At 48.9% G+C, this 19,428-nt stretch overlaps 2 protein-coding genes across 8 annotated transcripts; one reads left to right on the top strand and one right to left on the bottom strand.

Moving 5' to 3' along the window:
• The first annotated feature begins 3,755 nt into the window (after window positions 1–3,755).
• Window positions 3,756–6,715, top strand: LOC118503491 (uncharacterized protein K02A2.6-like). Of its 5 annotated transcripts, none has more exons than XM_036036813.1 (3): window positions 3,756–4,800; window positions 5,058–5,628; window positions 5,715–5,845. In XM_036036813.1, the coding sequence occupies exons 1-3, from the start codon at window positions 4,795–4,797 to the stop codon at window positions 5,792–5,794; spliced, it is 657 nt and encodes a 218-aa protein (XP_035892706.1). In that variant the 5' UTR covers window positions 3,756–4,794; the 3' UTR covers window positions 5,795–5,845. The 5 variants fall into 5 exon arrangements, with proteins under 5 accessions (XP_035892706.1, XP_035892703.1, XP_035892702.1 ...); XM_036036809.1 differs by having other exon boundaries at window positions 3,760–4,410; window positions 4,476–4,800; window positions 5,058–6,715; XM_036036811.1 differs by having other exon boundaries at window positions 3,762–4,800; window positions 5,058–5,540; window positions 5,715–6,715.
• A 1,664-nt stretch (window positions 6,716–8,379) lies between these two features.
• Window positions 8,380–19,241, bottom strand: LOC118503490. Of its 3 annotated transcripts, none has more exons than XM_036036806.1 (5): window positions 19,085–19,241; window positions 18,001–18,407; window positions 17,671–17,934; window positions 14,392–17,582; window positions 8,380–14,244 (listed from the first exon to the last, which is right to left on the bottom strand). In XM_036036806.1, exons 3-5 carry the CDS (start codon window positions 17,726–17,728, stop codon window positions 9,781–9,783), a joined length of 7,713 nt encoding a protein of 2,570 aa, XP_035892699.1. In that variant the 5' UTR covers window positions 17,729–17,934; window positions 18,001–18,407; window positions 19,085–19,241; the 3' UTR covers window positions 8,380–9,780. The 3 variants fall into 3 exon arrangements, with proteins under 3 accessions (XP_035892699.1, XP_035892700.1, XP_035892701.1); XM_036036807.1 differs by having other exon boundaries at window positions 19,142–19,222; XM_036036808.1 differs by lacking the exon at window positions 19,085–19,241 and adding an exon at window positions 18,843–18,991.
• Window positions 19,242–19,428: the final 187 nt, after the last annotated feature.

The raw sequence follows: 19,428 nt of genomic DNA on the forward strand, positions 1-19,428 counted from the left end.
GAAAAAACACACACACATGCAAAAAGGATGTGAAAAATGGATTACAAAAAGGAAAAAACCTACAAGGTGAAAAGTACATTTGAAAGCGTATAAAAACTTAACAAAAACAATGGATTAAAATTAGATTACGAACGCATCGCCAAACGGTGTGCGTGTGTCTACGGTATTGGTAAGAACGCAAAGCACAGAGCAAAGCATAACATTATAGGCTTAGCAACGGTTTTGAATGAATAAACAAGCATGGCGTGTAATGAGGTATTCTTTTAACGATGAAAACATACAAAAAGAAGCAAAAAAAGCGCGTATCGTAAACACACAACTCATCAACAAATTCATGAATAATTATTATGTAAAACAAACACATTTGTGCGTGTGAGTGAAAAGAAGTGACAACAAAACATAAACCACCACACACACACACATACACACACTCGTAATATAAATTCCTATAATATTATATTTGAATGATGAAAGGAACAGTAATCCTTTCCTTTCTCCATTTCCCTGGCAACAAGCAAAAAAAGAAAAAAACAGAGCAAAAAATTGAAGTGGACAAAAACAAAACAAAACCAAAATGGTGAAAAATTACTATGGAAACGAACCAACGTAAATGCTAAGCAAGGAACACACACATACACACATGCTAGGCATGGCTGGGGAAGGCAAAATCGATTTGTGAAAATTCCAAAACAAAGCAAAATTGTAACAAAATTGTGCAGCAAAAATAGTCAACGCAACGCAAAATTGCAAAATAAACACACTCAAATGAACACACAGACAAAACACATAAAAACACACAAACATTTACACAGCCAACAAACTTTTAGGTCAGATAAACGGATGAACATATGAGGAAAAGGGAGAAAAAAAATGAGAGGGAAGAGAGAGAGAGGGAGGGAGAAAAATTAACAAACAAACAAACTAACAAACTACAAATGGAACAAGATGTAATAAATCAACAACCAAAAAAAAAGGCAGCAAATGTGTTTTTATTTTAATTTTAACTGATTCTTTTTAGAAAATTTTTCTTCTAGAACAGTAGGCCGAGGATCTACGATCTACGACAGGTTTGACTTGATCCTGGTTTGATCTAACCAACGAACTGCATGATCCTCTACGTTTCGGGCTGAACGACAATCACCTTCCTGGTCCCAACCGTTCAACTTTAAATACTGTCAGAATATCTCGCCGCACTATCTATCCGAACACTATCGGACGTCTCTGTATCGCAAGAGTATGGGGAGCTCACAGTTGGCACTCTTTCGCTATTAACCAAAGGTACGATCGTAGTAAGGTAGTAGAACTTCTGTACCACCTCAAGATCGTCACCATCAACTGATACTCTGTTTCCGAGGCTGGCCCTTTGCATTGTCAGATCCTCCTGCCTATGGTACGTCGTCTTCGTCGCAATGATCCTCAAGCCATTCTTATAAATCTCGCACGGGTCAGTCCGTGTAGCACATCATCGTGATCAGCGAGACCATGGAATTGCAAAGATCGGGTACAAAATTGTACCTCTCAATGTCAGCAGACAGCAGAGATTGTGACATTGCACTTGGTGCTCGGTAAGATTCGAAGGATTCCGATCGTCCTAGCATCGTTATGAATCTGTAGATGTATCAGTAACATAACCATTGCCAGGAAATGGTCTGAAGCGACGGTTGCTCAGCTCGGGTTCTAAGGATCTGAGATCTTGAGATCTTCTGATCTGCAATCTTATGATCCGGGATCTTAGGTTCCGAAATATAGGGATCCAGGATCTTTGGATTCGAGATCTTGGGAGCCGAGATCTTAGGATCCGTTCCTTGTAATCTTGCTATACTTCTGAACAGGGATCTTGTGGTCTGGGAGACGGGATCTTGCGATCTTTGGGATCCGGGATGTCAGGATCCGAGATCTCGGGAGCTAGGGATCTCCGGATGTGGGATCTTGTGGTCTAGGATTCGGGATTCTGAAACTCGGGATCGAATAATCCGGGATCTAAGGTTCCGGGATCTAGGGATCCAGGATCTTTGGACTCGAGATCTTGGGATCCGCGAGCTTGGGAGATCTTGGAATTCGGTATAAACTGATATGGGTTCTGATATGGGTCTTGTAGTTCAGCATCAGTGATCCCAGAACTTAGAATTTTGGTATCCTGGATATTTGGATTCGAGATCTTGGGATCCGCGATCTTAGGATCCAAGATATTTGGAATCGAGATGAGAGCCGAGAGCTTAGGTTCCGTGACCTCAGGATCTAGGTAACCGGGATCTTGGTATACTTCTGATCAGGGATCTTGTAGTCCGGGATACGGGATCCTGCGATCTTAAGATCCGATATCTAGGCATGTGCTGATCTGGGATCTTTTGGTCAAGGATCTAGGATCCGGGAAATTGGGATTTTGATCTTGGGATCCGGGATCCAGGATTTTAGGACTCGAGATCTTGGGATCCGTGATCTTGGGAGATCTCTGGATCTTTGTCTGGATCTTTTGATCTATACTGATATGGGGTCCAGCATCCGGGAACCGAGAGCTTAGAATCTTGATATCCGGGATATTTGGATTCTAGATCTTGGGATCCACGATATTTCGAATCGAGATCTAAGGCGCCGAGATCTTAGGATCTTCTGATTTTGTGGTCTGGGATACAAGATCTTGGGATCTTTGGGATTCGGGATCTCAGGATCCGAGATCTCGGGATCTACTGATTTGGGTTCTTATGGTCAAGGATCAGGGATCCGGGAAATAGAGATCTTGGGATCCAGGATCTAGCGATCTTTGAATTCGAGATCTTGGCATATACTGATCTGGGATCATGTGGGATCCAGCACCCGGGATCCGGGTTTACAAGCAAATAAATAATTAAACACTTACCAAAAAAGCAAAACAGGAATTAGTTCTTTCGCTCACAACAATAACAAGTCTGATCACAACAAAATGCTTTCGCTTTCCTTGATGTTTCTATTTCCAGTTCTCTTAGCAAAATCCTTCCGCTCCCTTGTTTTTCGTTCGTAGTTTCTGCTGTTTCACGTTTAGATGGTTCACTCTTCCAGCTTTACATTACTTCTCATGTTTGGTGTATGAGTGTTATCTGTGTGTGATTTCCGTTTTTGTTTTCTCCATCGGATTTCTTGTTTTCATCAAACTTAAAACTGCTTTTGATGGTTGTTTTCTTTTTTTCTTTTCTTTACTATCTTTGATTTGTTGGGTACACTTAACGAACAAAAATACACACCGGTTTCGTTTGATGGCGATGAGTTCTGAGCGGGAGGAAACCTTCATTCGGGACAAAAACCACCCGCCGCCACATAGTATGAGTCGCCTGTTTTTCGTTAGACAAAATCAAACATATGGAAAATCAAATACATGGTAAAATGGGGGGTAAGTTAATAAAACGGCTATTGTTTGCAAAAGATATAATTGTGCAAAACGAGGAAAAAGAAATACACTGAAATGGAACAAACTAACCTAAACTATTCAGGTTTGCAAGTGTTTTACTTCCGTTTAAATGTTGTTACACTCATTTTGTTGCATTCTATTTACTTCAAGGTTGCTGTTTTTTTGTTTGTTTGTTTTGTGTTTTTCTTCCACTTTCCTTCTTTTTTGCTTCCACTTTCATGTTTTACATTTCTCTCTTCTCTGCTCATTCTTTCGCACGCTCTTACTCATCTCATCATCCTGTTCTGTGTTTTTATTATATATTTTTTCAGTTTTTCATCAATTTTATTTATGAATTTTGCAATCTAATTTTCAATTTATCTGCTTCAATATATATATGTTGAGTGTATACTCGACCAAGCAGCGGAGGCCCGGACCGAAACGCCGTTACTCGGTCCTGTCAACGGATGACAGCGATCGACGTGCCATGCGGTTCATCCTTCGTGTTCGGGCTTCGGGACCGATCGGCCTCTTTCTTGATCCAGCCGCTGCCGAGACAGGACGCGTTAGACGAGCGAAGTTTTAGCGTGTGTGTGTGTGCGTGTGTAATAAGTGTAATAAGTGTAATGTAATAAATAAGTTTTAATTTGTTGTAAACCGCAATCGTCCGCGTACCGGCATCATTGTCTCCCCCGATATCACCAACATAAAAGTGGCGACGAGGAAATTTGGTAAAAAAAAAAAGTGATACACACGCAGAGCAACAATTCCTTCCTCACGCAAACGCCGTCGTACGGACTCATCGATGGAGGAAGAGCAGCGCCGTCTCTCGCAGCAGTTCGAAACCCCGGGTACTGCGTTACTACAACCCGGATACGGCCAACCGCTCCCGCCAAACGCTCCAGCGGTCGAGCAGCAGGGATCTCAAGCGTCCTCGGTACATTTTTCGCCATCGCTATCATCAGCGCCCACAAGCCTTCATCCGCCATCGCTCGCTCCAGCCGCTTCGATGCAGCACCCGCCATCGCTACCAGGCGTGTCACAAAACGGTGAGCCAACAATGTATCAAATAATGCAGCTTCTACGCCAATTAATGACAAAAATTGAGCAACAGCCGCCAGCATCACTGCCCACAAACGCATCGCAGCAGCAGCTACCAGTAGTGCATCCGCCAAGTGCATCACAGCAGCAACCACTAGTATCGGAAATCGCGTCGCAACCGCAGCAGCAGCATCGGTCAGCTCCAGCCAATCCGGAGCAAATCCTGGACTCGCTGGCGAGAAACATCACCGAATTCCGCTTCGAGGCTGAAGCCGGTCTAACGTTCGAGGCGTGGTACTCGCGCTACGAGGATCTGTTCGTCAGTGATGCAGCCAGGATTGACGATGCGGCCAAGGTACGAATGCTTATGCGGAAGCTAGGATCAATGGAGCATGAGAGTAACCCGATTCCACAAGATGCTTTATGGCAGGCATTTCCGCCTCCAAACCGACCACAAGCCATTGCTGCGCATCTTTGGATCAAAAAAGGGAATTCCTGTGTATACTGCCAACCGGCTGCAGCGGTTCGCTCTAGCGCTGCAGCTATACGACTTCGAAATCGAGTACATACCCACGGATAAATTCGGCAATGCAGACCTGCTGTCGCGGCTCATCAGCAAGCACGCGAAACCGGAGCAGGAGTACATGATCGCGAAGAAGTTGCAGCAGCTACGAAAAAGGACCCTCTACTGCGCGAAGTGTACCGCTACGTCCAATCGGGTTGGCCAGGTAAGGTCAGTTATGGTGCGGAATTGGCCCAATTCCACAACAGAAGGGAAGCACTGACGACCGTTGGCGACTGTATCCTCTTCGGAGAGAGGATTGTGATTCCCGCAGCTTTGCAGCAGAGATGCCTTAGACAGCTTCATCAAGGGCATCCGGGCATCCAGCGAATGAAGGCGATTGCACGCAGTTTCGTGTATTGGCCATCATTGGACAGCGACATCGCCGATCGAGTTGCTTCATGCGAAGCATGCCAGGCTGCGGCGAAATCACCACCATCCCAGATACCATCATGTTGGCCGAAGCCACCTGGGCCTTGGCACCGCGTACACATCGATTACGCTGGACCTGTGGAGGGAGCCTATTTCCTGATTGCGGTAGATGCCTACTCCAAGTGGCCGGAAATCATTAAAACTGCAAGTATTACCTCATTCGCTACAATATCTATTTTGCGAGGAATATTTGCCAGATTTGGACCGCCAGTTACATTGGTCAGCGACAACGGTACCCAGTTCTCCAGCGAGGCCTTCAAGGAGTTCTGTGAGTGTAACGGCATCGACCATGTTCGCACACCGCCTTTTCATCCACAGTCCAACGGCCAGGCAGAGCGATTTGTGGATACCTTCAAGCGATCACTGAAGAAAATACGGGCGAGGAACGTGTCCCTTGAAGAGGCCCTGGACTTGTTTCTTCTCACGTATCGCTCAACACCAAATCCTGCTTTGGACCAGCGCACACCAGCCGAAGTGATGTTTGGAAGAACGACCAGGACAATTCATCATCTATTGCGCCCTCCTGCAGCATCGGAGTCTACAGCGAAGGATGACTTTCGTGAATACCAGCCTGGTGATTTAGTGTATGCCAAGGTGTATCGGGCAAACTCTTGGAATTGGATAGCAGGGAGGATTGCTCGCAGAATTGGCAACGTCATGTACGAGGTTGTGTCGCACGACCAGAGAAGACTTCGGCGTCACGTGAATCAGCTCCGCCGCCGTGTCGCTAGCTCATCAGAACGGAACGAGATGGATCAGCACCAATTTCCCCTTAGTTTACTTTTAGATGAGATGAGTTTGACGTCTCGTCAGCAGTCGCCGTCCGCTTCGCTGCCAACGGAGCCAGCCTCATCTTCAGCAGCACCGGCGCTGACAGGGGTTCAGCGAGCACCGGCATCATCGCCAGCATCATCCGTGCAACCGGAGGTACAACGAGCGGCTTCGTCTAGTGGCAGCAGCAACACCCAGCAGACACAGCTGCCACGACGATCTTCTAGGACTAGAAGACTGCCTCGTAGGTTCAGCGCGTATCGGCTGAATTAAAAGGGGGAGGTGTTGAGTGTATACTCGACCAAGCAGCGGAGGCCCGGACCGAAACGCCGTTACTCGGTCCTGTCAACGGATGACAGCGATCGACGTGCCATGCGGTTCATCCTTCGTGTTCGGGCTTCGGGACCGATCGGCCTCTTTCTTGATCCAGCCGCTGCCGAGACAGGACGCGTTAGACGAGCGAAGTTTTAGCGTGTGTGTGTGTGCGTGTGTAATAAGTGTAATAAGTGTAATGTAATAAATAAGTTTTAATTTGTTGTAAACCGCAATCGTCCGCGTACCGGCATCATTGTCTCCCCCGATATCACCAACATAAAAATATATATATAGTTTTATTCCTGTTTAAAAAGTACATACATATATAAATATTTCCATATATATATATATATTTTTTGTTCTTACTGTCTTACACGTTTCAGTTAAATATATTTTACCGGCTCCGGTTCCCTTTTGTTATTTCATTTTTGTTGTTCCTTTTTTTTGCTTCATTTTTTTGTTTTTGTTCTTTCTCTAACGTTTTTCAACCGGTGTTCAGTGTAGCGATCGTAGCGATTGCCGGTACTGCACTGAACTGGATGTGAATGTTTGAAATTTAAATCAAATTGTTGATTAACGTTTTACTAACGTAACAAAAGTTTTCTGTTTACTTCCTCTTCTGTTTCTGTTTAGAAAATTAATGTGTGTGTGTGTGTTACTTTTTCTTGTTTTTGCTCTTTTTCCTCTATCTTTACATATACATCAATCATTAGCTTAATGGTTTATATTGGTATGTGTGTGTGTATATATAAATATCTCTAATTCGGAGAGGGTGGGGGGAGGGGGTGTGTTGGTGATTTTTTTTTCATGCACACATTTATTTTTGTGGTGATGATGTTTAGTCATCGTTTTCTTCATTTTTTTCGTTTCTATTCCCATATTCCAATTGGTTAGTCTGCTTTACTTCACAAGGTTTTTCAGTTGATAAGGCAATAGCATCAATTCACGGAAACGGTTTCGTATGACAGGGAAATCAAATACCTTTTATTGTGATGTCCACAGATGATATTGTTATAGTAGCCGTTGATATTGCACGCACTTACTCGAGCGCTGACAGAACGTATATAATATCAACGGCTACTATGACAATACCATCTGAGGACATCACAATTAAAGGTATTTGATTTCTCTGTCACCTGAAGCCGTTTCCATATCAACTAGCTTTGTTTGCCATTCCATCTAAGAAGCTTGCCATAAAAATGGATGCTATTGCCTTACCAACTGAAAACCCCTGTATGGCCCGTTTTCTTCTCCACTCTTCATTTCTTCTGTTGTATGAATATTAAATTGATGCTGTTGTGCATTGTGTGTTCTGCTTCGGTAATCTCGTTTACTCTTCTATTTTCTTCTTATTCGTAACACAAATGTTTTTTTTTTCTTTTGCTTTTGTTTTCATATTATTTCTAGACTTTTACTATGAGAGCGATTTTATCGTATTTCTGTCTTCGTTTTTTGTTTCGGTTTTTTTTCAATCAAATGAGTACTTCTAGTTTTTTCCAATTTAAATTGTTCTTACTTATCTATTCTCTTCTTTTGTTGCCTGTTCTCCACCACCTTCGGGTTATTTAATTTTTAAAAAAATGTAAATTGTTCTTAAATGTGTCACAATATGTTTCACAGTTGTTGCTGCATATTCTATTTTTCTTTCACTTGGGTTTTGGGTTTATCGATGCGGAGCTGCAATTATTTCAGCACCGGATCAATGCAACGCTGAATTACTTAGCTGAACTGTGATGGACAGTTTTAATTCACGTGTAATTATCATAAATCGTTTTTCAGTGGTATTTTCAACATTGAAAAAAAAGATAAGAAAAGCAGAAAAAATAAAATAAAGTAAAAATAAAAATAAAAAAAACCCATTTAAACTAAAGAAAGAAAAGAAACCATAAAAAACACATCTTACTGGAGCATAATTTATTTCCGTTGTTTCTTGTGTTTGCAAAGTTGCATGTTTTTTGTTGTTGTTTGTGTTTTTGTTTGTTTTGATATTTTATTCGTAGATAGTATACGCATATATCTATTTATATGTATATGTATATACGCTAGGCAAAAAAAAAGAAGATGTATATTAATGTTAATAGTAGCAAGTTAGAGCCGTACGTTAAATTAGAAAGCGAGTAAAAGTAAGCGCCAGAAACGAAAATGAGTATAAGTTTAATAAAAGAAAAAACGAAGAATTGTAAATGAAAAGAATAATAAACCAATTCAAGTATGTTCAAGTAGTTTAGCGGGAAGGTAAAGTAAACAATATTAATAATAATAGAGTACAATAATGATATCAGTAGCATGACGATTCCTTAACGTTTACGCACTAATAAAGTCGATGTAGTATGGGTGTGTGTGTGTGTGTGTTATTTTTGCTTCACTGTTTTCACCACTTTCTATGCACTTTTCGTGTGTGCTGTGTGTATTATTTTTAAGGTTATGTTTTCTCTTATTTGTGTGTGTGTTTTGTTTTCTTCTTCATGAAAGTATTATGTTTTACACACGAATCTTATCATCTCTAATCACCTTTTGTTGGAATGGGGAGAAGGGTCTCACCTAAACCATTTCTACCGCTCCACCCCCCCCAAAACCAACGACCTACGATTCTCCTCTCCATGCCAGTGCCCTTCACTAGTTACGGTGCGCATATGCCTAAACAAAAAGGGGGGTTTTTTGTTTGCCTGTGTGTAGTCTGTTAATCTTTTTTTTTTCTGCTTCCCATTCATTAACTGCCCTTGTTTCGTGCCCTTTACACATCTTGCGTTACTTTTGCCGTCGGTTGGTTGCTGTTGTTTTGTAACATTTATATGTATATATGTAAACCATAAGTAGACATAACTTTTTAGTATTTTTTGTAGAAGTTTTTCCGTTTTTTTTTAAATTGTTTTTTTGTTTTCGTTTTTTCTTCTTCTCCCCTTCTCCTCCTCCTCCTCCTCTTCTGCTTACTGTTCTGTAGCGTGTAGTTATTACTAGTATGTTTATCATTTATTCGTTTTTGTTTACTAATGTGTTTTTTTTTCAATTTTTTTTTTCTGTTTGTTTGTTTATTCGCTTTCAATTTTATCTTTTGCAAGCAATTGTTTGTTTGTTTGTTTTTTTTCTCTGTTTTCTCTTTTCTATCTCCCTCTCTTTCTCTTTACCTTCGCCATATATGAATGCTTCCCGTTGAAGGGGGTTGCTTGTTTGTTTGTTTTTTTCTATAAGAAATAATAATTCACACAATGCCGTCCAATGCGGTCTTCAGCCCAACTAAACCACACTCCTTGCAATCTCCCCCTCTCCCCGCAGCACAATCCCTCATAGTTAAAACGTTTTAAAGAAAATAATTATACAGCCCGTTGCTCTTGCCACCGAGATTGCGCAGCGGTGCGAAAGGGTCGTTGGTGACTGGGTTGTTGTTGCTGTTGCCATTGTTGTTCGCGGCACCATCCACCAGCCCACCGCCGACACCATCGGAAAGGTCGATCTTTCCGAGTTGCTTCAGGCCATCCATTGCGGCAGCGTGCTGTTGCTGAGCGGCATAATGATGGTGCTGCTGTACCGGGTGCTGATTAGCATTACTGCCGTGATGGTGCTGATGGTGATGATGCTGCTGCTGTTGCTGCTGCTGCTGCTGCTGTTGGCCCTGGCTCAGTACGCTTGCGTACGTTGCATGAGCAGCCGAGGACGATGGTGGCATCCCGGCCGGACCGACGGCTGATCCGGCAACACCTCCGCCAGCACGCTGCGATAGCAGATGTTCGTCGTGCAGATGCGGCTGAGACTGTACCATCCCGGCCTGCACCACTTGCGGCCCAGCATGCGACGTTAGGTGTGGCATAAAGTCGCGCCCACCCAGTCCTTGCTGCTGATGTTGCATCTGCTGCTGCTGCTGCTGCAGCAAACCGGCGGCAATGTTTTGTATCGAGCTGTACCCACCATTCCCGGGGAATCCTCCATTCTGTTGTTGCTGCTGGTGGTGATCCAGCAACGAGCTGCCGACAAACTGGTTGCCCCCGTTTGCTGCTCCGAAAAGATAATTCGGTTGTGAATTCATTTTCGGTTCCAGCAGATCGAGCAGCGTTTGCTGCATGCCGAAATGTTGCTGCTGATGTTGCTGATGCAGTTGCACGGTATCGAGCAGATCCGGCGTGGACGATTCGATCGATTGCGCGTTCGATGAAGTGGAAGCGGTACCGACACCTCCGCCACCACTGCTGGTACTGCCCGCGCCTCCTCCTCCTCCTCCTCCTCCTCCTCCTCCAGCGCTACTACCTCCGCTTTGATAATTTTGTCCCGCCTGGCGCCGATAAAGCGGTACCGACTGTTGCGCTGGCTGGTTCTGCTGCGTCTGCCCGGCAAGGGACGGAATTTCGGGCGCCAGCGAAGAGGACAAGCTAGCGAACAGGTCAACCGATTCGAGGATACCTCCACCTTTACCGCTCGTGCCCGGATGGTTGTTGTTGTTGTTGTTGTTGCTGCTGCTGCTGCTGCTACTGCCAGCGTTGTTGGACGAGCCCGCCCCACCGGCTACCCCATTTACCAGCACACTTCCCTGCACGAGATTGCCGACGTGCAGCGGATCACGCATCGGGTTCAGTATGTTATCGAGAAACAGATCGGCCTGCGAGGCAAGTGGCCCACTGACGGGTAGCTGCTTCGTGCCCGGCTGCGGTGGCTGATGATTGTTCGACGGCGGCATACCGCCGGTGGCCGGTTTCATCGAGTTGGCGACTGCCGTCGGCACCTGGCGCAGTATGTCCGTAAACTTGTGGGCCGCTTCCGGACCCTTCGTTTCCATCAGCTTCGTGAACCAGTAGTACTGGAACTCTTTCGTCTGCAGTGCCATCTCGATGAAGCTCATGCCGGCCGGAAGCAGATGGTTGAAATCGGCCGGGACGTGATGTTGCTGCTGCTGCTGCTGCTGCTGCTGCTGTTGCTGCTGCTGCTGATGTTGTTGCTGCAGTAAATGCGCCGCTGTAGAAACTGCCGGCAGATGTGGCCCAACGGTTAGCTGCTGTTGCTGCTGTTGATGATTTGCGGACGAATTCCGCAGCTCGGGAAAATGAACGTTTTGGAGAAAATGAAAATCGGACGCCTTGTCCATTGCGTACTGCTCGGTACCGCCGGCAGTGCGATGTCCCATCGCCGATGCTACCCCGCCACCCCCTCCCCCGGGAGCTCCGGTGCCGAGCTTTTGGCCGGCAGCAACTGCTGCAGCTGCTGCTGCGGCGGCCGCCGCTACCGACATGTGCGGCATCCGGTTCGACATGGCCATCAGATCGCTCTGGATGCTCGACATGTACAGGTCTGCGCCGGTCTGCGCAAAGTGTCCCTGCGATTGGGAATTCGATACCACCTGAGCCTGCTGCTGCTGCTGCTGCTGCTGGAAACTGCCCGGGCTTATCGGACCACCCGCCAGCATTGGGCGGATGTGATGGTTCGGTTGTGCAACGAGCGGCCCTTGCTGTAATGGACCGGCGCCAAGATGTGGCGCTTGATGGTACAGCCCGAACGCGCCACCAGCCTGCTGCTGAGCTTGTTGCTGTGCTTGCGTTTGCATGAGACTTGCGGCGTTTGCGGCGCCACCGGCAGAACCTTTGTTAGCTTGCTGTTGCTGAAAGTAGGACAGCGGCCCGAGTGGTGGAATAGGCGGTGCCGTCGGGCTGCGCATCGGTGGTGCGATGAGGGGCGGTGGACCGGGACGGCTCGGCCCTCCGGGCAGTCCCATCCCGAGCGGATGCGTTACGGGTTGACCGGCAGCTGCTGCGGCTGCTGCTGCTGCTGCTACAGCGGCCGCCAGCTGGGGCCTTATCGAGGGTGGAACGTTCTTTTGGGCCAGCCGCCAACCGGGCGGCGTATTACGGCCACCGGGGGACGAAACCATCGGGAAGGTGCTACCCGCTCCCGTGCCCCACAGATTAGGAGCGTTCTGGTTCGGCGGTGGAGCCATGTTCGGTGGTATCGGTGGTCCTCCAAGGGCCGCAGGATGTGGTGGAACTAGGGATGGACCTCCGGCGCGCAGTGTTTGCTGTTGGGATGATTGTTGCTGCTGCTGCTGCTGCTGCTGCTGCTGCTGATAGAAGTAGAGCTGATTCTGGTAGGGGAACTGTTGCTGTTGGGGTTGCTGCTGGGGCGGCTGTTGTGAGGGTTGTTGCGATTGGATGTGTTGCTGCAGCATCGATGATTGCGCTACCGGGCCTTGAACGGCAGACGTCGGGCCTATAAAAGGTGTAATCGCAAGCTGATTGCGCATCAGCGCGGCTGCTGCAGCCGCACTCGGTAGACCGGCAATCCCTGCACCAGCTGTCCCACCGGCAACTGCGCCGAGAGGAAAGTTGCCGGCCGCTCCCGCTACATTACCATGATGAAACGCCGATCCTGCACCCGGCTGGGGCGGTGCTGCGGCGTGATGATGCGCCTGCAGATGATGCAAATGGTGAGCCGCATGCACCGACGGACCTTGTGGCTGGTGCGGTTGCTGTGGGTGCTGCTGCTGCTGCTGTTGTTGTTGCTGCTGCTGCTGCTGCTGCTGCGACAGGGGTTGCTGCTGCTGATGCGTTGGCGCGTGATGACCTGGGTGCGAAACTCCCATCGCTCCACCATGGTGACCGGCCGCTGCTCCGTGCGGGTGAAACTGGCCCGCCGCAGACAACGCCAGCCCACCGATGCTCGCGGCCTGATCGCGCAGATACGCTTCCCCCTGCAACGCTCTCGGAATAAACTCCGGTGCGAGTGGATTCAGCACGTACGTCTTCTTCAGCTCAACCCCGTCGAGCTGCGAACGCAACAGCGACCAGGTAATGCCGAACAGACTTTTATTTTGATAGCAAATCTCAATGAACCGCTCCCAAACCTTACGGCACCGGCCGATCGAGCAGAGCGCAACCGGATCGCCGACCACCGCCACCAAACTCTGCGCCCGCGTGATGGCCGTGTTGAGCAGCTTGGAGTTGCTGAGGAACCCATAATCTACCTCCTCCGACGTGCTCGAACCCTCGTTCGCGTTCGTATTACACGTGCGCCGGGTGCGCACCGTCGAGAGAAAGATCGCCCGGAACTGTTTGCCCTGCACGTTCGCCACACGCTCCACACTGATACCGCCCATGCGCCGCTTGCGCAGCTCGGACCGGATGCGGAACACCTGATCCGCGTACGGCGTCATAATGCCGATGCTCTGATCGTTAATCTTGCCCCACGCGCTGGGCCACTTCTTGCGCAGCTCGCACACGCGCTCCACCACCTCGTACACCTCCGAGTTGTTGTAGAATGCGGTCGAATTTTTGTCCTGCACGTCCTCGCCGCGCGTCGTAAAGAACGTTAGCGGGTAGAACTTTTCGTGCCGCGGCTGCTTGCCGGACGCAATCAGCTTCTGCTCGTAGAACAGTTCCGACGTGAAGCGGATGATGGCATCGTGCGCACGGTAGTTTTCGCACAGCAGGATCTTGCACGGGAAATCGTTCGGGTAGTGGTCGTACAGACGTTCCAGCAGCGATACGTGCAGCTTACGCTCCTTGGCAAAGTTCGAGAAAAGCTCGGGTGACATTTGCATGTGATCACCGGCCAGTACGATGCGGGTACGTTCGCCCGCCAGCGCCAGGGGCATGATCGCTTCGCATTCCATCGCTTGGGCGGCTTCGTCGAGAAAGATGTGTGTGAAGTGGCCTTTCGGCAGGTCTAGCGAGGCGAGCTCCATCGAGATGTTCAGCGTCACCACGACGATACGGTGCTTCAGGATGTCCTTTACCGTCGGGCGGCGAAAGTTGCGCATGTTGATGTTCAAATCCACCAGACAGTACTGCGGAGTACGGAAGGATGCATTAATCAAAGGTGTATCTCTATTTACTCTATTCAAACGTCTGTTTTTTAGAACTATCAGAGCTTAAGGTTATAAAATGCTAATTTCAATAACTCCAACCTCCGGAAACGTCTTCACATTACATACCTTCTGTACGATACTGTTAACCGTCGCGACCCAACGCTTGTGGTAGTAGACGCGCAGCGGCCGTGCCTCCGTCATGCCCTCCTCCACCCACAGATGCAGATAGTCCTTGATGTACAGATCCGCGGCCGAATTCGAGTGCGTACAGATCAGTATTTTCGTCCCTTCCTGCAACAGCAGCTGCTTGATCGCCTGTGCCAGCGTGTACGTCTTACCCGTACCGAACGGCCCAATCAACAGTATCGGTGGCAGCGGCACGTTGACCGGTGTCGTGATCGCCACCACCGCTTCCTTCTGCTTCGAGTTTAGCTTCGGATCGAGCGACGCGTCCCACTGACGTTGCGGCGTCCAGGGGATGCTCGGTTCGAGAAAAATCTCCGGAAAGATGATACGAAAGTCGGCAATCTTGTCGATCGCCTGATGCCACTCGCAGTACGTCAACCGGTTCGGCTGGAACTGTATGTCGGACAGAAACTCGGTGTCCGGCTTCAGTCCCAGCCCGGTGACCGCTTTCGCCGACAGCTTCAGGTAGATCATGTTCTTGCCCTTATCCTCGATGACCGCTTCGTACACCTTGCGCTTTTCCCCGGCCGGTATCGTTTCGCGTGCCGCCGCAATGTACACCGCCTGGCAGTTGTTTAGAATGAGCCGCCCGGCGGACGTATCCTCCGACACGTCCTTGCCCAGCTTCATCAACGCGAACAGCTCGCCCGAGTGCGAGTACTTGGCGGTGCTGGTCGCCATACCGCTCGGCGTTAGCAGATAGTTCGTGACGATCGACAGACGCGTGGTGAGGTTGTAGCGCGCGATCTGCTCGTACCGGGCGATCTCCTCCACGTACAGCAGCTCGTGGATCCGGTTCCGGTAGTTGTTACGCGTCAGCTTCTTCTCCGTAATGGTCGACTGCGTCAGCACAAACGTGGACGCTTTGGGGAGCGGATAGCGCACCAGTAGCTCCTTTTCCCGCTCCGCGTCAGCCGCATAGGCTGGGGTGTGCATGTGCGGAATCGGCGCGGTCGTAAACTCGAATATCTCCGAATTTGTCTCATCCCACCGTTCCGCCGTCGACATTACGATGTCCTTCTTAATCTCCTGTATCTTGTCGACCTCCGTTACCGGTACCACGTCGACGCAGATGTGCTTTACCAGCACCGGCTCCCGGCCAAAGTCGAACACCACCGTCTGCCGGAAGGTTCCGTAAATTTCCGTACTGAAGCCCACCTTCACACGGTGCTCCAGCACGGTGGCGGCTGTTTCACCCTTGTCCGAGCTAGCCGCCGGCGCAATCCATTCCTGCTCCGAATTTAGCTCCACCTCAGTCGAAGGGCCACTCTTTCCGACGTTCATTAGCCCCTTTTTACCGGCGCCGACCCCACTATTGCTGCTGCCGGCAGTTCGCGGTTCACCCGGGCACACCTGCTTCAGCACAAAGTGGTTCCGGTGTGCGTCCTGAAGCAGGGCAACCGCCTTCAGGTAGCGTTTCGACTTCAGCACGAACGACCACTCGCGTTTGCTCACCTTCGACGAGATGGTCGTGACGAGATCGTGTGAACAGCTGTCCTCCACCCCTTCGACCCGCTCCCGCATCACCTTCTCCGGGCTGGGTGCCTGCACCCACCGTTCCAGCAGCTGCTCGGTGTAGCTTTTGCCGTACAGTTCCTTGTCGCGCGCTCGCTGCAGCTTCTTCTTCCGATACTCGAACCGTTCCTTCCACTCGTTCAGCTCGTCGACACCGTGCGCCTCCACGCACTGGTTGCCATAGTGACAGTTTTGATTATCCTGAAACTTTTCGCACACCGTGTACGATTCGGCAACGAAGCCGCGCGGCGGTGGACGCCACTTCCAGTCGCGCCCCTCGTCCGACATGATGATGTTCTGGTGGCTCTCGGTTTGACAGTGTGCACGCAGTTCCGCCCGGTCGGCAAACGAGAGCGTGCAGTAGACACAGGTAATACTGTTCAGCTTGTCCATCGGCATGCCCTTGTTGCCGCCGCCGGCCGCTTTGCCGTGTTTCTCCATCGGATGGTGGTTGCTGTTGCCCAGTTTGCTGCCACCGGAAGCAGCCGTAACAGGCACGGCAGCACGAGATCCGCCCGATCCGCCACCCGTTACTGCTGCTGCTGCTGCTCGATCCGTTGTAGTGGTTGATCCTTTTTTCTCACCTTTATCACTGTTTGCTTCATTGAATAAATTACAGTTACTATCACTAGCTTTGCTATCACTGTTGCTGCTACTACTACTGCTGCTGCTGCTGCTGCTGCTGCTGCTGCTGTTGCTACTACTGCTGCTACTGCTGTTGTTGTGTGTTGCTGGCGCAGGTTTAACGCCCGCCGACTTAACACACACCACCGGATCCACCTCCTCCTTGCGCTTCTCAGTCTCTCCCTGCTGTTCGAGATCGGACGCCACGCCACCTTCCGTCCCCGCATCTCCGTTTCCCACCTTCAGCTGACTCTCTATCCTTCCCAGCTGTTTCGTGTAGCGATCGGGCGGCAAATTATTCAGTATGAGCTTGTCCAGCTTCGTCTCGATCTGCTCGTACTCGTCGTTTAGCGACGACAGCGAAGAAACGGTTGATGAGCTTGAGCTGGTGGTGGTGGTCGGTTCCGCGACCGTTTCTCCACCACCGTCACCGCCAGGACCACTCGGTGACGAACTACCCGAAGACGACGTTGCCATCTGCAGCAGTAACACCTTCAAACGGTCCAGATAGCGCCCAATGTCCTGATTGCTCGCGCCCGGACCAGCGGCCCATTCCTGCAGGATCACTTCCGCTTCGGCAAACTTTTGCTGCTTGCACAGCGAGTGTATGAGCCGTTTGCGGACCTTCGATTCGGTACTACCGGTACCGGCGACAATGGCGGACGTTCCATTGGTGGTGGTAGATTTCGTGCCACCCTTGTCGGTGGAAGCGGACGATGCTGAACCGGCCGACGATGCGGACGGCGTTGGGCTAGGAGATTCGGTGGATGATGCCGGTACGGACCCGTTCCCGTTGGCGGTGGCGGCGTTCTCGGCAAGGGCAAGCAGCTTCAGCAAGCGGTGACAGTCCTGCGTAACCTGCTCATACTGCTGCAACTCTAGGCAGCATTCGGTGCGTCCGTACAGGCACGCGATTACTTGCTCCTTCGAGGGCCGACGGCCGGACGATGGTTGATCAGTGCCGGACGCTTCAACAATGCTGTCGTAGATGTCTGAAAGTAATAAGTGATGTGTTGGCGTGATTTTAACTACATATGTTCCTACAAGTTAGCTACCATCCTACTAGCTGGTCGATGTTACCTTTTGCCTTCTGCCACAGTCGATTGCGGAGGTACTCATTAGCTTGCGCTTCGGTCATTGCTTTGGATCGCTCCTCTACTACTGCCGACGGTGCAGCAGCAGCAACCGTCCCAGCTGGTGGCACTGCCGTCGTTTCGCTTACCGTTGTTGTTGTCGCAAACTGTACTCCCTTTTAATTCCTCCCACAGCGGATGCGTATCTTTCCTTGTAATGCCTACGTCGAGCCCGACTTCTCATTCGTTCCTTTCCCGATCCGGAACCGATCTGGAAGATGATTTCGGTTAGGTTTACTGTTCCTTGTATGTTTATTCCTTCTTTTTTTTCACTTACAAACTTTCCTGCAAACGTCCTTTTTCCCGTTGCTCTCCTACCATCACCATCCGTACGAACGTTTTGTTTTTTCGACTCCGGGTTATTGTTTTCTTTTTATATTAAGCTTTTAGCCACAAAAAACTCACTTTCACACACGCATACACACACACATATATATATTTACACACATTTATGCATACGGTTACACTAAGCAACACGAAACACGCCTACTAAGGATTCCGCACTACTTAGAGCACTTTTGCCAAAATTGTTTCGTTTCTTCCTTTCTTCCTTCTGAATTGCCCCCCACCCTACTGTACTGCGATTAGTCGTAGTTATATTATACACACTCTTTCGAACGAAACGAAAAAAAAACGAAACTTGTTGCAAAAACTTTGACTCTCTATGAGCTAGGGACACGATCACTGAAATTAGAGGATAGGAGGAAGGAATTAGTACACGATTTACTTCCGCGGAGAATCCTTCCCACTAAAACCGGTGAGAAAAATGTATTACGACCGGATGCAATTACCACAACCGTACGGTACACATTCGGTCTCCAACCATTTCCGTTCCAGCCACTTCTCCACCATACAACGATTTGTACAGTAGACAAAAAAAAATACTTTTCAGTAAAGAAAAATCAACAAAGATGGCAAAAGAAGTACGTAAATTTCGATTTCCTCAGACAAGCCAAGCACGCAACAAGCACCGATACACACACCCTCTACACCAGCAGCAGCACTCTGTCCATCCTTCACCCCCTCAGGGGGTGCGCTTCACACACAAACTTGCAGCTTGCTTGCACGGCTCGTCCGTGTCTTGTCGCACGGTTAACCGATTTTTTCCACAACATTCACCGGCATTAATCAGCAAATCGGCAATGAACGAGGATAATCAACGCAAAATTCGCCTGTTTCGGCAACTTTAGAGCTACGACGGAGATGGTTCCCCGCAGCAAGAACTCCGACGTCTTGTATGTATGTACGCCTCCGATTCTACCCGTGCCGTAGGAGTGTTTTGTGTGGTTCACAAACGCTACCGAACGATGCTTTCTTCAATCTCCGGCAAGGTGTACGGATCTGTTACGCTCTTTTCTTACCGATGCTGTGTGCTGCAGATTCCGGAAAAGCCTTATTTCTATTCGGTAAATAATTACATTTTGTCAGGAATAGTTTTTGCACTTTTTCTTTTTTTCCTTCAGACAGCAGATGTCAGACGGGCTGCTGCTTTCCTTTCGCTTGACGGATGCCAGCCGTTCCCGTTTAGGGTGGGCGAGTTCACTACTTCAAGCTGTGTTCGGATCGAGCCGTTTGAAACGAGACGTTAACCATTTCGCATTGTTGAGATGCAAATCAATTTAAGACCAATAAATGCATTTTTTGTTGCTGAGGTTCAGGAAAATTCAGAAGAGGAATACATATATGAGACATTAAGCATCTAATA

The sequence above is a fragment of the Anopheles stephensi genome, chromosome 2 (genome assembly GCF_013141755.1).
Source record: "Anopheles stephensi strain Indian chromosome 2, UCI_ANSTEP_V1.0, whole genome shotgun sequence".
Lineage (NCBI taxonomy): Eukaryota > Metazoa > Arthropoda > Insecta > Diptera > Culicidae > Anopheles > Anopheles stephensi.